Source organism: Balaenoptera borealis (genome assembly GCF_965194805.1).
Source record: "Balaenoptera borealis genome assembly, chromosome: 12".
Classification (NCBI taxonomy): Eukaryota; Metazoa; Chordata; class Mammalia; order Artiodactyla; family Balaenopteridae; genus Balaenoptera; species Balaenoptera borealis.
Window position 1 is genome coordinate 53,803,607 of NC_138869.1, and position 16,125 is coordinate 53,819,731.

Genomic DNA, 16,125 nt, shown 5'->3' on the forward strand with positions numbered 1-16,125 from the left:
CCAAGCATTCTGTATTATTTTCTGAAAGTTTCCTTTTAACATTTGTCACTTTATGTTATGGATGGAATAGTATGATGGATCTTTCTGAGGATATTATTATATATTTAAAACAATATTTCTTCCCTTTATTGAATGATTTGTTTTCACTAGGATTAGTTAGCCTGTTCTTTATCATATTACTTTACTTCTCCTTCATATCAAGGGATTTTCTCCAACACCTGTTTCTCGGCTGTCTCTTTATATTCATGACTGAAAACAGAGGGTGTGAATCGCTGGGCAAGTTTCTCTGCTATCACATACATCTGTATCTGCAATGTATGAGGGTCAATTTCAGGCTCTGCTTAAGAGAGCAGGGTGTGTCAGTTGACGCATCTCATCTTTGGATGCTTGAGAGTATAGCAGACAAGCAGTCTGGAGCCTCCTACCACCACCCCAATGGCTAAAACAAGGGCGGCTGTCTTAACCCCAGGGAGAGAGAAGGTTAGATTATTTTCCTCTAAGTAGAGCTATCTTTTCCTTCCCTCCTGCTCTCTAGAAGCTCTGGAGGTCCAGAATTATCTCAACACAATTCTTTTTCTTTCTCAGTCTTTTGTGCCCACACAGGAGCCCTCCTTGGGCAGGGGTTCCCTTTCTTTAGAGTACAGGTAATGGTTTAATTCTAGAGTCAAACACCATTGCTGCCTATTTCTCATTCTAAGTAGTAACACGGTGTTATGAACACTGTTGGGACTCTGTATCAGTTATATATTGCAATGATAATGCTGTGTAACAAACAGCCCCCAAACCTCAAAGACTCACTCACATTCTTGGGTGTTGGCTGCTGGCTGGGATGACTGGGTTGATTTTGCCTTATTCCATGTTTCTCATACCCCAGAAGGTCAGTTTGGACTTTCATAGCATTGCCAGGGCAGCAAATGGAAACGTGAAAAACACATAAGACCTCTATGGCCTAGGCTCAGAACTGACACATTTTCATTTCTGCCTCATTTTATTGGGCAAAGCAACTCTGCAGTGAGAGGAACTGTAAAGTCTCATGGCAAAGGGTATGGATACAGGGTTGGTGAAGAACTGCGGCCATTAATACAATTCAGTCACCAAGACATCATAATGCTCTTTAATGAACTTGTTGTGAATTCAGTGTCTCTTCTGTGCTCTTACATTTAAAGTTGTTTTTTTTCCTGAGCATCCTTTGGTCTCTGGTCATCTGCCTTGTTCTCTATTTGCTGTAGTCTCCCAGGAAACTCCTAAGATTTTTTGGTCTCTGATAGTGTTATTTCTTATTTTCTAGTACTATGATGGATGTATTCTTTAAAAAATATATTTTCTGACATTTTAAGGGATTGGAGCAAGAAGGGAAGTAGATTTGTGTGCTCCTTTTGCTATTCTGGTTCAATCTCCTCTGCTGTCATTTTCAATTTTCAGTTAATATCTGTCTTCTTAGGGGATTCCAAATACAACAGGCTTGTTGCACCTGAAGCATTAAACACAACTGGCATTTTGGTATTTCAACAGTCACAGTATCATGCTGATGCCACACAAAGTGAGAAGGCTGAAAATCACTCTTTTCTCAGGTGAGGGATTTAATTAAGCAGCAAGGATAAAAGTCAATGTAGAAAAGTCCTTCTAGCCCCAGCAGTTTTTATTTAGCCTAGTAACCTAAGAAACCATGTGTTAGCAACTACAGTGACTTTGCTGATGGTTCGGTAGAAATTGTTAAGTAGGGAATCAAGGTTGGAAGAGGCGACTTTTCTAAGGGTGTAAAACAGTGCTGCCTGAATCCAGCTTCTATTTTTATGGTCTAGAGAGTCAGTCTTCACCATGCCCAGATGTGGACAGTCCCTGAGCGCATGACCTATGTTAACTAAACCACACATTAGAATAAGGCACTCATTGGAATACAAGCTATAATTTTATGAGAAAGACCAGACATCCTGACATCCTGACAGCGTGATGGGGTTTCTGTCTTTTCCTATAAAAGAGCACTGCCAGCATCTAAAATTCCTTGGTGAGTGAGAAGAATTACATTCATCCCTTTATCCTTTGTTGTTTTGTTTACCCACTCATTCAACAAATATTACAGAACACTGACTCTGAAAGAGTGATTTTACTAGGCACTGGGTATACTTTGGTGAGTAAAGTCCTCACTGGAGCTAATATTCTAGTGAGAATGATAGATAACAAGCAAATGCATAATTAAACTTTTAATAAATATAGAATGTGTATATATAACTAATAAATATATATGAAGGAAATAAACAGGATGCAGTCACAAAGAATAAGAGTGGACCCCTAATGATATGATTTAAATACTCTAATCATCAAGCAGAGACAGCTAATGTCTCTTTTTCACTTTGGGGAGGATCTTGCTCTAGGGCGGCACTTGAATCCAAGACAACAACTCTCTAACATCTGGGCAAGCACACATGTGGCTTGTGGGATTTCTACTGCCCTCTTGCCTCTGCCTGGCATTCTTTTCTTCTCTTCCCAGCATTCTTCCCCACTGAGGCTGCTTTAGATCCTTTCCCACACTGGGCTCCAGGCAGTTGATCTGAGTAGGCATGCAAGGTAAAAATCACTCTGTGTAATATAAGATTTTAAATTTATTTTTTAAGATATGTCTGGACCAGTTTTGAAACTCTGGCAAGAGATTGGTCAGTTCCCCCTTAAACATTTGATTAAATCAACACCCACACCACTTCCCTTATGAGGCTCAGATGCTCCGGGGCACTATGTACCAGCCCCATCCCTAAACGCCCTGGGTCCAGGTACCAGACAGCTAGGGACAGCCTCTGCACCCTGGAGCCTGTGAAATTATTCAAATTAGCTAACCCACAGGAAGCCTGGGAAACCTCACTAATCCCAGCTGCTGACCATATGTAAGCTGCCCCTACAGCTCCAGCTGCTGTTACCCTGACTCCCTGGTCGGCCAGTGTGGCCCTGTGTGGCAGCCCTTCACTCTCAACTGTGAGTTCTCTTCTAACCTGTTCTCAACTTAGTTCTTTTCTCCTACCTGTGGTGTCAGAGTGCCATGTCCTGCCATCAAAGAACTAAGTCAACACTCTGCCTACCTGCTGTACCTAGGAAGAGCCTTGCCATTGATCCTGGAGGAATGGAGGGCTAATGCTTAAAATTCTCCTTCCCTTGGTTGGTCCTAGGATGGACACTGCCAGCGCATGACTCTCTGTCTCTAGCTGTTTTTCATGCCTCTGTGGCTGACCAGGCCCCTTTCCATGAAACAGTTCTTTCTTATTTCACATTATCACACTCCAGGCATGTTAGTAGAAAGTCCTGCTCTGGTCTAACAGCTATTTTCTTTCTTCCAGGTGACTTTATGTTCCTGATCCATTATATATAGATTTTATAATTTAACTCTCTATTTCCAAATCTTGGAGATGAACTCGTCAGGCTCCCAACTAGTGAAAAAAAAAAAGCTTACTTTTGCTTAATTCAATCAATCAGAGCATCCTAAGTTCAGGTAAAAATTCTGCTGTATTGTAACCCAGAATTTTATACATTGATAAAAAGTACAATGCTCTTCAGAAACAATACAAGCATGAGCCTCCTACTTGGAGCAGATAGATCAGAACACCGCAGCTGGCCTTTTCTTTTTGTTTGTTCAGTAAAATTGGTCTTAAACCCAGAGGAAAATTTTCAGGTTGGTTATGTCATGATTCATGGAACATCCTGAAATGATGAGGGAACTGTGGGCTATCAATAGGAGTAGGAATAAAATAACAAAGCTAACTACAGAATCGTGGCTTCGTGGTGAGGAGGACAGAGCTTGTGTGTGAGTGTGTGTGTGTGTTTACGTGTATGTGCATGTGAGCCTGATGGTTGCTATCTGGGGTCACTTCCAGCAGTCCTCTGCCTCCCTCATTTCTCGATTTTCCACTTGGACACAGAACCCATCTCGCCCTCAACCAAGTAAACTGGTTTCAGGGACGCAGAGGGCACAGTGTACATGCAGCGTATGAATGATGCAAGCGAGCCTGGCTATCTACAGAAAACTCTTCTGCAAGGTGTTATGAAGATGGTTGAGTCTTTCATGGGTGGGAGCTCCTGGAGGGTGGATTGTGAGCTGTCCTGAGGCCCCCCATCCAGCCTCTCTCCAGTCCCCACATAGAGCACAGATTCCTAGGGGTGGAGATAACTGACACCCTTCCGATGAGGTCACTGCTTCCGAGAAATACCTTCTCCACTGTCTGAGACAACCTGAGACCTCAGCTCGGCCCTCCTATGGGAATCGCATGGACAAGGCAGGATGCTCTGGGCCTTCTTTGCTTTCATAATGTTTTGGATGTACTGAATATTTTGGGCAACAAAGGAAATTTGTCTTTCTTTATCCCTCCATCTTTGTCTATTGAGCCGAAGGAAATTATATGGCATTCAAGTATTTTTTGAATGCTTATGACACGTTAGGTGTTGGGTGTGCACTCAGGGTACAAAGATGAAAGGATTATTCTATGCATCAGTTTTCTTATCTGTCAGGTGAAGATAATAATTGTACCTACCTCAATTTTTTTGAGGATTAAATGAGTTAATACTTGTGAAGCACGTTTAGATAAGCCCACAAGAGATGGTGGCTATTATGGTTGTTAAGACATAGTTATTGCCATCAAGATGTTGGTGATCTCAAAGGGGAAAGACATGTAAACTGGTAACTTATAGTGCCATTGCTAACTGAGAAGAAATATGCTCGAGGGGCACAAACATGTGTGGAATTGACCCCAAACAAAAATCGCAAACATACATGCTTCTTTGAGACTCAGCTACCTCAATTATATTTACATAATTACAAACTATGCATTATATCTATATCTGTATATCCATCTCTATACAGTGAACTATATTTACTTGGCAAAATTGCTATGTGAATTAAATGAGAATGCGTATGTGGAAGTCTTCAGCACTGTGGCTGATATACAATAAAGGCTTAAAAATTCTAATTTCCTCCTAAAAATGCAATTTTTCACTGGGAAATGAGATTTAGTAATCAGTACTTTTAAATGAGGTTCTGGCAGGGACAGTTCCGTAATGTGATAGCCTTTGACCTCTTAAGTGGCTTCCGACGCTGAAGTTTGATGTGATTCACAGTTTCGGAAAAGTGTTTCCCTCTCTTCATGCCCCCACCCCTCATCTCTTTTGCCCCTTGACTCCAGGTAGTGACCACAAAGGTGTGGCAGGGCCTGGGGTGGAGTGAGGATTCTACCACGCAGGTGGCTGATTGCAGGGGAGATGATGGAAGGGTTGAGGGGCTCCCACACAGCCTGGAGGGGACGGCAATGTTCACTGAATGAAGTGGGCGTGACCAGTAGCATTTTCACACAAGTAAGAAGGTCAAGAGAGACTTTACCACTTATAGGCAGGGTTTGATTCCACCACTAACTCTACTAGATCCGGCTGCCTCTTGTACCACCCAAACTTTGTGAAAACTCCTTGGAATTGCCCATTTTACCCTGCAACTATTTGGGGATTTTTAAAATTTCTTAACACTTTCCCATTCATTAGGCAAGAAGAACCCCCAAATCAAGCTTACATCAGCCATGGTCACTGGGCCCAAACAGATCTCCTGGAGAAACCAAGACAAGGGGAATAAAAAAGGAGCCAGCCAAACTGCTCCATTAATTTTAGATCTACTGCTTAATTTTTCGCTAGACCCATTTCTCAATTTCTATAATCCTGGTCCAGAGCCTTTTACAGTCTGAGCACATGGATCGATAACAAGGAACTCCTGAACTCTGTAGTTTGATTTTGTCTTAAGCCTGGCATCCATAAGACTGCCTGCATCTTCTCAATTCCAGAGACCAGCTCAGAGAAAAAGCATTCAGCTAAAGGGCCATTTGGATGGGATTTGGTAAATGTTCCTGAACTGTCATGGATCATGCTCTCCAGAACCTAATTGAAAAAGGCATCTGAGTGAGAGGGAGGCTCCTAAACACATTAGTGACATTCAGGAAGATCTGGGTTTCTTGACATAGTGCAGCATCAGAGCATAATATGCATCAGAGACTTTCCTCAAATAGCCTTAATTGCATTTTGATGTCCTGGTGACTGTGAAGATTATTTTTAAATCAAATTGGTACATAAGAATTACGTTTAGTTTTAATTAAGTTGATGCATTTGCCAAGCAGTAATGTACTTAGAGAATGGAAACGAGACACCAAAAGAGTCTTATTTTGTCCTACCCTGTCTCAAGGGCTCTCCTTTTCTTATCTTATGGAGGGTTTATAAAACCTTACAGAGTGAAGCACATTACCAAATAAAAAGCCCCAATGCAGACCAGTGTACTGAGCATTGGCTGAGGGTCAGGAAACCTGCATTTTGGGTTGGCCACTGGCATACTACGCATCTTTGGAGAAGTCAGATAGGTCACAGTTGCTCTCAAATCTGGCAGGTAATCAGAATCCAGAGAAATACTTAACCATACAGATTTCCAAGTGGGATATGACTCTCCAGATCTGGGTGCAGCCCAGGAGTCTCTATTTTAATAACATTCTCCAGGAGATTCTTAAGGATTGGAACACGTGGTTTAACCATCCTAACCAGAATTTTCTCTGTAAGATACTACTTGCTTGAATAACCCCACAGATTTGTTAAAAGAATGCAAGGGGCTGTCAGGGACAATTTGGAAGACTTTGAAACGGGCAAAACCGATGACTCATCTGGTGTCCTATGACACCATACCATCTGTGTGGTATGCCCTTCTGGGTAACCTCCCCCTTTCAATGTCTTTGAGCTATTGCACATCTCTGCAATAATGCAAATGATCCTTATCTATAGAAATGCAAGTGAATTGTGTCTGGCAGAATGTAGTCAATTACTACCCTGTGAATATCGACCAGTTTTGCATCTATTTGTAAATTCACATCAGCACTCCTAATTGCCTATATATGGGTGCTGTGTGAATTCTCCTTTGTACTGGTTCTCTCATTCATTAATGATTCAGATTAAATTTCTGACATGTGCTCATTTTATAATTGTATAACAGTTGTGATTTTATCTTAATTTTTAAAAATTATCCTTGACCAGGAGTGACTTTTCATGAACCCACTGTATAGATCACAAGCTTCCTGTTCTTTTGAACCCGACTTAATAATCCAAATAGATTTATAAGGAGTGATGTGAGTGGCCAAAATGGGAGAAAGTAATGCATTATCTGAATCTGCTGATTAATATAAATTGTCAACCTTATCAGAGAGAAAACCTACCACAGTCAATGTAGGATGGAAGGTTTCGGGTGGGAGAAAGACAAGTGCACTGAGGGTCAGCCTCCCTGGGTAACTGCTCCGAGCCTCCACTTTCCACTTGTGAGTTCTTGGACTTGGTTCTCCCTCCCTCCCCTCAAAAGGGTAAAGGACCATAAACTGTCTCATTGGAATGTGAACTAAACAGCTTGGTGTCCATTTGCTACACTTGGACACCTAGTCCATTCGCTAGACTGGGAGGAAGGTAAGAATCTAAATATGCTTCTGCGATGAATTTCCACCACTTCTTTTGTAATGGGGTTTGCAGTTGGCTCACATTTGGCACCTCTTAAAATAATTCTCTTGTTCTATAGTTCAACCTATTCTTCGGTTATCCTTTCCTCCCTGGAAAGAGAGAATAGAATGACTGCTCACTATCCAAGCCGCACAGGCACCCATGTCCCCTCTATCTGGAAGCCTTGGCTAGGCTGTGATGCCACCTCCTTGAAAAGCCTTCCCTGTCTTCCCAAGGCTGCTTCAATGCCTTCTTTTTTTTTTTTTTTGAAGATTAAATGAAATGATGTATTGTAAAGAACTTGATACATAGTAGATGCTCCCTAAATATTAGTTTCCTTCCTCTCTTCCTCTTAAGTTTTAGGTCACAATCCTATTCTGCAGTGGGATGATGGTGGTCGGAAGCATTGATTCTTCCTAGGTGATGGTTCAATGCCTTCTTGAGGTGCAGTAGCAGCATCCTGGACTACATCCCCGCCCACAAGACCTCACATTGGAGGTACTTTCTTGTCTAGGGCTCTCAGCCTTATGGCCACTGGAGCTCTTTGAGAACAGGGCCTGCGAACTGCTCACCCTGCAGAGAGTACATGCTCATTCACCACGTGATGAGTGGTGGGTAGATGAAACAAATCCTGGAAACAGCCATACAAGGGTTAAAATCCCTTTTAACCTGATTTCAAGTGGTGCTTTCAATAAATCAGGAAGAGATGAATTCAGGCCATCCCATCTCCAGAGGTTCTTGTGAATATTAGCTAATGAGACAACGGGTTGCTTGGCTTTGTTCAGACTCACCCATGGAAAAATCCAGGACTCACTGCTTCCAAGAAAGAATCTGGCAATTCAAGACTATAAATCAGGAATCTAACTTGGAGTTACAAAAGAAGATATGTTTTTCTTTTAAGGCCCCCAAATTTAGGTGTTCTGACACACACACACGGAGTGGCAATTAATTTGTATCTCCCTTAAAATTTAATAATTTTAAATAATATTTTATTATTATAAATATTATAAATAATATTTATAATAATTTTAATAATATTTGAACAGCAGTCTCTTCATTCCCTCTCTTGACCCATAAGAATTTTTTTCCTCTCTTTTTTTCCCCCTTATGAAACATGGCCATTATCATATAAATCCATCTGGGGAGAAATAATAAAAATGAAAATGATTTAGATGTGGAAAACCAAAATGGATTCTTCAGAATAGGTATGGTCACTAAAATATGTATTTGAACCTTAGAGTCTTTTATTTATTCTTGATCTTTTATTTCAGAGTTGCTACCGTGTTTTAGGGGTTTGTGCTTACTCAAAGTTTTTTACATCTGCTGATTATTTAAATGGTATGTCAACTTGGCAAAGCCACTAGAGTTATTCTTATTGATTTTAAAAAGATGTGCTGGTGTGAATAATAAGTGATATCTCCATGAATGTTTTGCAGACTTCTGAACCCAGAAGCAGTGAGGGTAATGAGGCTGGTTACAGTGTAAATGTGGAGGGCAGGATTTACTTTCATCAAAAGGCTAAGCATGGGTTATCAAGCTTTTGCTAATATGTGTGTGTAAAAATGCATGTGTATTTGAGTGTGCATATGTATGTGTATGAGTGTGTGAGTTTGTGTGTATCTGTGAGTGTGTGGGAGTGTATGTGCATATGTGATGTGTCACACACATACTCACGCACTTGGCCAGAATGATTGACACATGACCTTTGTGAATTCACGAGGCAGTGTAGGATGATAATGAAGCCAGTCCTGATTATAATGGGGTTCTCCAGTTTGTATTTCAACTGGCATTTTAAAAAGCTTTGCTCATGAATTAAGCTGGCATTCCATAAAGTGTAATTTTCAGGACTCCTCAAAAACTTGATAGGAAGGGTTTTTGGTGGAAATTGTCTAAGACCCTTAATGACAGAAAGTTATCTACTACACACACTCATTACACTCAGAGGAACCCGGGTGCCTCTTTAACGTTATGAGACCTCAAATCATCAGCAACGGTCTGGAGAGCCCTGCATGATGGCATCACAACTTGTGTATCAGTGGTGAAATTCCATACCTAGAGCATGTCACGTCAGCAACCACAAAACCTACTCAGGAGATGAGGGGCAGGGTGTCACAGCATCCTTATCACCAGACCAATTAGATAAAGTCTCCTTGGATGTGCTCAAAGGCGAGACGGAGACTTAAAGTGTGTTTTCTCTATTATATATCTTTAGGGTAATTGATCAGAAGACCAGGAAATAAAACATACTGTGAAAAGATGCAAATTATGAAGAGAAGGTATCTAAAATATATTGTGTGGGCTTCCCTGGTGGCGCAGTGGTTAAGAAGCCGCCTGTCAATGCAGGGGACACAGGCTCGAGCCCTGGTCCAGGAGGATCCCCCATGCCACGGAGCAACTAAGTCCGTGCACCACAACTACTGAGCCTGTGCTCTAAAGCCTGTGAGCCACAACTACTGAAAGCCCGCGTGCCTAGAGCCTGTGCTCTGCAACAAGAGAAGCCACCACAATGAGAAGCCTGCGCACCGCAATGAAGAGTAGCCCCCGCTCGCTGCAACTAGAGAAAGCCTGTGCGCAGCAACGAAGACCCAATGCAGCCAGAAAAAAAAAAAAAAAAAAATATATATATATATATTGTGCACCTCACTTTGTACTGGGCATGAAATCTCACTTTTTTTTTTTTTTTTTTTACATTATCTCGTTAAATACTCCGTCTCCCTAGGAAGGAGAAAACGGAGGCTGCAAGAGATTATAAACAATTTGCTCAAACTGATGTAGCTAGCATGTGTCAGAGCTGGAAGGCAGACCCAGGTGTGACTCTTAGACACTGCTCCTTTCTGCCTTATGCCCTTGTTCTCTCCCGCTCTCTGCCCATGACGGTGGGAAGATTATCATGATCTGTAAGCTCCAAAGATTTGGGGAGGTAACAGCAGATGAATGTATGAAGGAAGTTTGCCCTGAAACTGTAGCAAAGCTGACTGTGTGAAGCCTCTGCCTTTAGACAGCATTTGGAGACCAGCGATGGAACCACAGAAATTCTAAGAGGAGTACCATTGCCCTAAGAATAAGGAGGTAGCACTCTGGGCTCCTCCTCTCTAAGGCTCACTCCTCCATGCCCAAACTGTGTTTGGCTTAGCAGGGCTTCTGCCAAATTGTCTTAAACTCTTGTCCTTTGTGAATACGACTATGGACTACTTTTGGTCTCTTTTTCTACAGTTTCTTCTGGACAAATCATATTCATCCTGGGCTCAAAGCCCATCTCCTCCAGGAAACAGGTCCTGGTTAAACCCTCTGTGTTGGGTTTGCTTCCTCTTTTATAGTTTCCATTATGTTATCATGGACTTTCTTTGCCCACTAATTGTATATGCCAGGCACGACATTAGTTCATTCATTTAATCTCCACAATACTCATTCATTCATTCATGAAATATTTATTAAGTATCTACTATATCTCAAGAACTGTACTACACTCCAGGGACATAAGGGTTCGCAAATACAGACTCGTTCTCATGGGCTTTACAAGGGAGACAGAAGTTAACCAAGTAACTCAAGAAATATATAAATACAAGGTGAGATAAGTACTTTGAAGAAAAGAAATATGGTGTCACGAAAGTATGTAACAGAGGATCTCACCCAGGTTGTGCGTATCAAGAAAGGCTGCACCAAGGAAGAGAAATATGAGCTGAGATCTAGTGGGTGCATAATAGTCAGCTGGAAGGTGTGTGTATGTGTGTGTGTGAGATGGTGGTGGTGGTGCATGGGTAGGAGGGTGAGGGGAGAGGAGGAGCAGACCGCAGGAAGAAAAATTCCTTGGCAGGTGGTAGTGTGGTCCTTTTGGGGAATAAAAGATGGAGCAGAGAGGTGAGGGGAACAATGAATGGTGCAAGACAAAGCAGAGAAGTCACCAGGGATGACACTGTGCAGGTCCCGGAGGTCCCTGTAAATATTCTGGTCTTGACCCAAGGAAGTGGGAGGACATTACAGAGTTTTAAACAAAGATTTGAGTGTCATGAGCAGATCTAAGGCAGGCACAATGATTATCTCCTTTCACAAGTGTAGAAGCAGAGGCTCAGATGGCTTGTGGAACTTTCTCAGGCTTCCTGGGGGTCACACAGCTAAGTGAGTGGCTTGGCTAGGGCTTAAATCCAGGTCAAGTGATGCCCACACTCTTTATTCCTAAACATTCGGTGAATCCATGTCGTATGTCATTCTTTCTCTCTCACTTCTTAAGTCTGAAAAGGAAGCATCTACCTCTGGAGTATGAACAGAACTGATTGGAACCAATATTATTAAGCTCCTACTATGTTATCTTATTTAATCACAGCCATCCTACAAGGGCAGGGCTTATTATCACTATTTTCAAGATGAGAAAACAGAGGTTCAGAAAGTTAGGTAAGATGCCCTATTGTCAGAAAAGAGAGATGAGAATGGTATTTTGTTAAAAGGATTTTTTCTACCGCATGGTTTAAGGAGAAAAAGATAATTCACAAAGCCCCAGTTCATTCAAGGAATGATACTAAATCCCCGAAGCATTGCCTTACACATTCTAAATCAAGAGCTTGGCTTTTAAAATGGGAACCTACAATCTCTTTGCAAAAAAAATGAGTATGATTTATCACTCCAATCTTGCAGTCTATGTAACGCAGACATTTCACTTCTGGGAATGAACAGTCCTGGTTTGCCTCGAAGCAGACTATAAACGTTTGATTCGTGACCAGACAACTTGACTTTTAAAGGCCTGTAACCGACTAACTTAAGCATAAAAACTTACGACCACTGCCAGGCAGCTAGACTTTACTCCTCAGTACCCCAATAATTGTCTGGATTTCTCTGGAGTTACTTTTTCCACCTGATGACTTCAGAACAATCTTCTAATACAAAACTGTGGGATCTGCATAAAGGGGAGTTGTTAAATTTTAAATTCTAGACACCCAAATGATAATCTCAAGAAGGACCCAGTATACTATTTATTGCAAAGTAAATTTAAGTCAGCAGATAGTTAATGTGGACTGTCAGTTGAGGGCAAGGCACCACCTCGGCGATGAATTCTAGGCAGGCTCTGACTAGCAGAGTTTGCTGTATCTTTGATGGAATAGGGCTTCACCTGACAAATGCCATCTCATCCTGCTGCACCTAAGCCAGGCTGTTTAGGTAATGTTTACAACTCCAGCCAGTGAGTTCAGCACGGTGATTCCTCCTCAAGGATAGAGAACATTCAGATGTACAATAACCTAATTGTCTGAAGGAATCTAAGGAGCTAGGAACCAGGCCTGAACTCTGCCCTGGAAAGGTCCAAGAATCAACTGGAAGCAGACCACAGACGAATAATGAAAACTGACCTTGGGTGTGAGCAGGGGAGTTCCCAGACTCCTGCAGGACACCCACATCTGCAACGGAGTCCCTCTGGGTGTTGCACCAGGAGGGGCAGCTGAGCTGCCAACATTGACCCTGGTGGCATATGGGACCCGGGAAACAGGGTCTAAATGGAGGTTTTGGGTAGCTCTCTCCTTTTAAGGGGCTTTGGGGAAAGTGGAAGAGAAGGCTGATTTCACTGAGGAGGAACCATATTCAGGCAAAAGCCAGAGGGACCATGCCGGGGAAATGGCACAGACCTGAGATGCGGAAACGTTCAAAGAGCTCCCGGGTGGAGACAAGGCGTTCCAGAGCCATCGTCAGGGATGACCGGTGACTGATAACTTGACCTACACGGCATTCGGACAAGTGGAGTCCGCCATAAAAATGGAGGCTATTTCCCTAATACTCTGACATTTAAATGGTCTTCTGTGCTAATTTCTCTCTCCATGCTCTTCAGAAGAGGAAAGAACCCATCTCTAAGGGCCCATTTGGCTACAAAAGCAGCCCCTTGTATCCCGCTCTAGGACTAGAAAACACCAAAGCCTTCTCCTGAGATTACTTGTGTTTTGGGTCGTAAATGGAGGGAAGGAGTGAGTTCTTTTCTTTGAGACAAGCCAGTGAACACGACATGGCAAACACCTTACTGACTACCAGTTCCTGAGTGTTTACCATGACGGTGCTGTATGTTTTAGGAACCTTATTCATTTCACCCTCACAAGTGCCTTAAGGGGAAAAGGTCATTATTATTCGTTTATAAGTAAGGAAACCAGAGTAATGAGATGTTCAGACACTGCTTAAGGTCACACAGCAAGGAGAGTGTGAACACAGGACTGACTCCAGTCACACTACCCCTGAAACGCGAAGAGACTGTGGTCCAGAGAAGGGGTCAGACCTCACGAGGGCCCCGAGGCTCACCTGTCCTCCCGTTTCAGTTACCATGAAGTGGGATGGTTCCTGAAACAGAAGTAGCTCCGGGTAGGAGCCAGGGGGAGCTGCCAGTCTCCAGCAGGGTGAACAAAGAGTTTTAATTTGATTGGTCAATCAGTGTTAATTTGGGCAGTAAGTACATTTTTGGTTCCCTATTAGACCCCACAGGATGCCAAGTGCATCTGATGCTCAACCTTCATGAAAACTCCCAGCAGCAGCTCTGGTGATGATGTGCTAACTGCTTTATTTATTTATTTATTTATTTTATTTATTTTTGGCTGCGTTGGGTCTTTGTTGCTGCACGCAGGCTTTCTCTAGTTGGCAGCGAGCGGGGGCTTCTCTTGTTGTGGAGCACGGGCTCTAGGCACACAGGCTCAGTAGTTGTGGCGCATGGGCTCTAGAGCACAGGCTCTGTAGATGTGGCGCATGGGCTTAGTTGCTCCGCGGCATGTGGGATCTTCCCGGACCAGGGCTCGAACCCGTGTCCCCTGCCTTGGCAGGCGGATTCTTAACCACTGCGCCACCAGGGAAGCCCTAACCGCGCTTCTTAAAGAGTGGTCCCTGGACCAGCAGCATCAGCACCACTTGCAGACCAGCTAGAAATGCAGATTCTCAAGCCCCACCCCAGACGTGCTGAGTCACAAACCCCCAGGACAAAGTCCAGTGATCCGTGTTAACCAGCCCTGCACACTAACATTTGACAATTGTTGCTCTAAGACACTTGGAGGTAGCGCAGATTGAATTATATTTTTTCACATGGAATGATACTGACTTAAATTTTTTCTTTCATTCTTTTTTTTCCTTTAAGAATATTTTTACCTCATTTCCAGATCTTCATTCTCTTGTGGTAAAAATTTGTACAAGGCAACATAGGTGTTCATCTGTAATTGGTCTTTGGAAAGAGGTCCCTGAAAGAGAAAATAAAAGAAAAGTGAGAGAAGGAAGGAGGAAGAAATGGAGAGAAGAAAGAAAATAGGAAATGGAGAAGTTAAATGTAATTCCAGCGTATGGATGTTAAGTGTTAAAATACCTAACTGTTATTAAATACTTTGTTCCAAACATAGATTTATTTTTAATTTCCAGGCTGAGTTTGATTTCACCACAAACTATTTGAAAACATTTATGTAGAACTCTTTGTCAGAAATACTGCAATTTTCTTCAAATCAGTTTTTTTCTTTGATATAGTTGTTCATGAAAGGTGGGCCCAGGCAAGAGAATATTCTCTCTATAGACAGGAGACATGTGAATAGTAGTAAACAACTTCCATTTCCTAAGGTGGACTTTTTATCAGTTAGCCTACAACTTTGTATCTAGCATATCAAAGGGATCTGGGTATATTCATCCTGAAATTCGTTCGTTCATGTTGTGGAAAAAGTACAGATTTTGGCATTAGACTGATTTAATTTATGTTATGGTATCACCATCTACTGGCTATGAAACCTTGCAGTAATGATGATAAAAGCTATCATTTTTGATAGCTTACTGTGTGCCAGGCATTATGGTACATGGATTAGCATACTCAAACCACACAACAGCCCTGTGAGGTCGATTCTACTGTGTCCCCGATTTGTACACTATACAAGAGTCTTACAGGTATTGTATAAACATTAGCTATTATTATTAACTACATAAATGTTAATCCTGTGTAAATGTTTATGCTTTATAACATACATAATTTAAAATTATATAATATGTAACAGATATTGTATGTTGTATCATTATATATGTATATACTATATATGTAATATATAATTGTATACTATATTTAAATGCATAATATAATAAATATATGCCATATATAGAAAACATAAACAAAAGTTGTACACAACTACATTCTTTTTATCTGTGATTCGCTCTGCTATCCAAAGCTCAAGTACTTTATGCAATATTATTCTATTCTAATTGCATATGTAAATTAACATAAAATGTAATAAATATATACTTATGCACTTTAAAATAGTCATAATATATTACATAATTATATAATTAACACACTGTAGAGCATATATCAACTTGTATGTGACATACATAACAGAAACAAAAGCACACAGTATAATGCTTATCCTTTGTACCCCGGATGCACTGTAGTATTTGTTTTGCTCAATACTGTCTATGCTATGTACCTTATGCTACATTATTCTCTAAAAATGCTGGTCTGGGCCCCCCTAAATCAATTTCATGACCCACTTGGGTGGTGACCTACAGAATGATCTAAAGACCCTGTCTGGTCTGTTTTCCAAGACGTCCACAAATACCTGGTGGTTTATGTTCTTTGCTTGGTCTCTGAAATCGTCAGTGCCATTTTCTGGATACGTAAACACTGAAGGAGACAAGAAAAAGCAGGAGCTTTATGAATCCAGTCACCAT

General features: G+C 41.7%; 1 protein-coding gene across 4 annotated transcripts in view; it reads right to left on the bottom strand.

Moving 5' to 3' along the window:
* Positions 1-16,125, bottom strand: part of STAC (SH3 and cysteine rich domain) — a 108,272-nt gene that overhangs the window by 18,358 nt on the left and 73,789 nt on the right. For all 4 annotated transcript variants that reach the window (XM_082348697.1, XM_082348699.1, XM_082348698.1 and 1 more), the window contains 2 exons: positions 16,014-16,078; positions 14,578-14,666 (listed from right to left, as the gene is read on the bottom strand). In XM_082348697.1, coding sequence (XP_082204823.1) covers positions 14,578-14,666; positions 16,014-16,078 — 154 coding nt within the window. The remainder of the gene's footprint in view (positions 1-14,577; positions 14,667-16,013; positions 16,079-16,125) is intronic.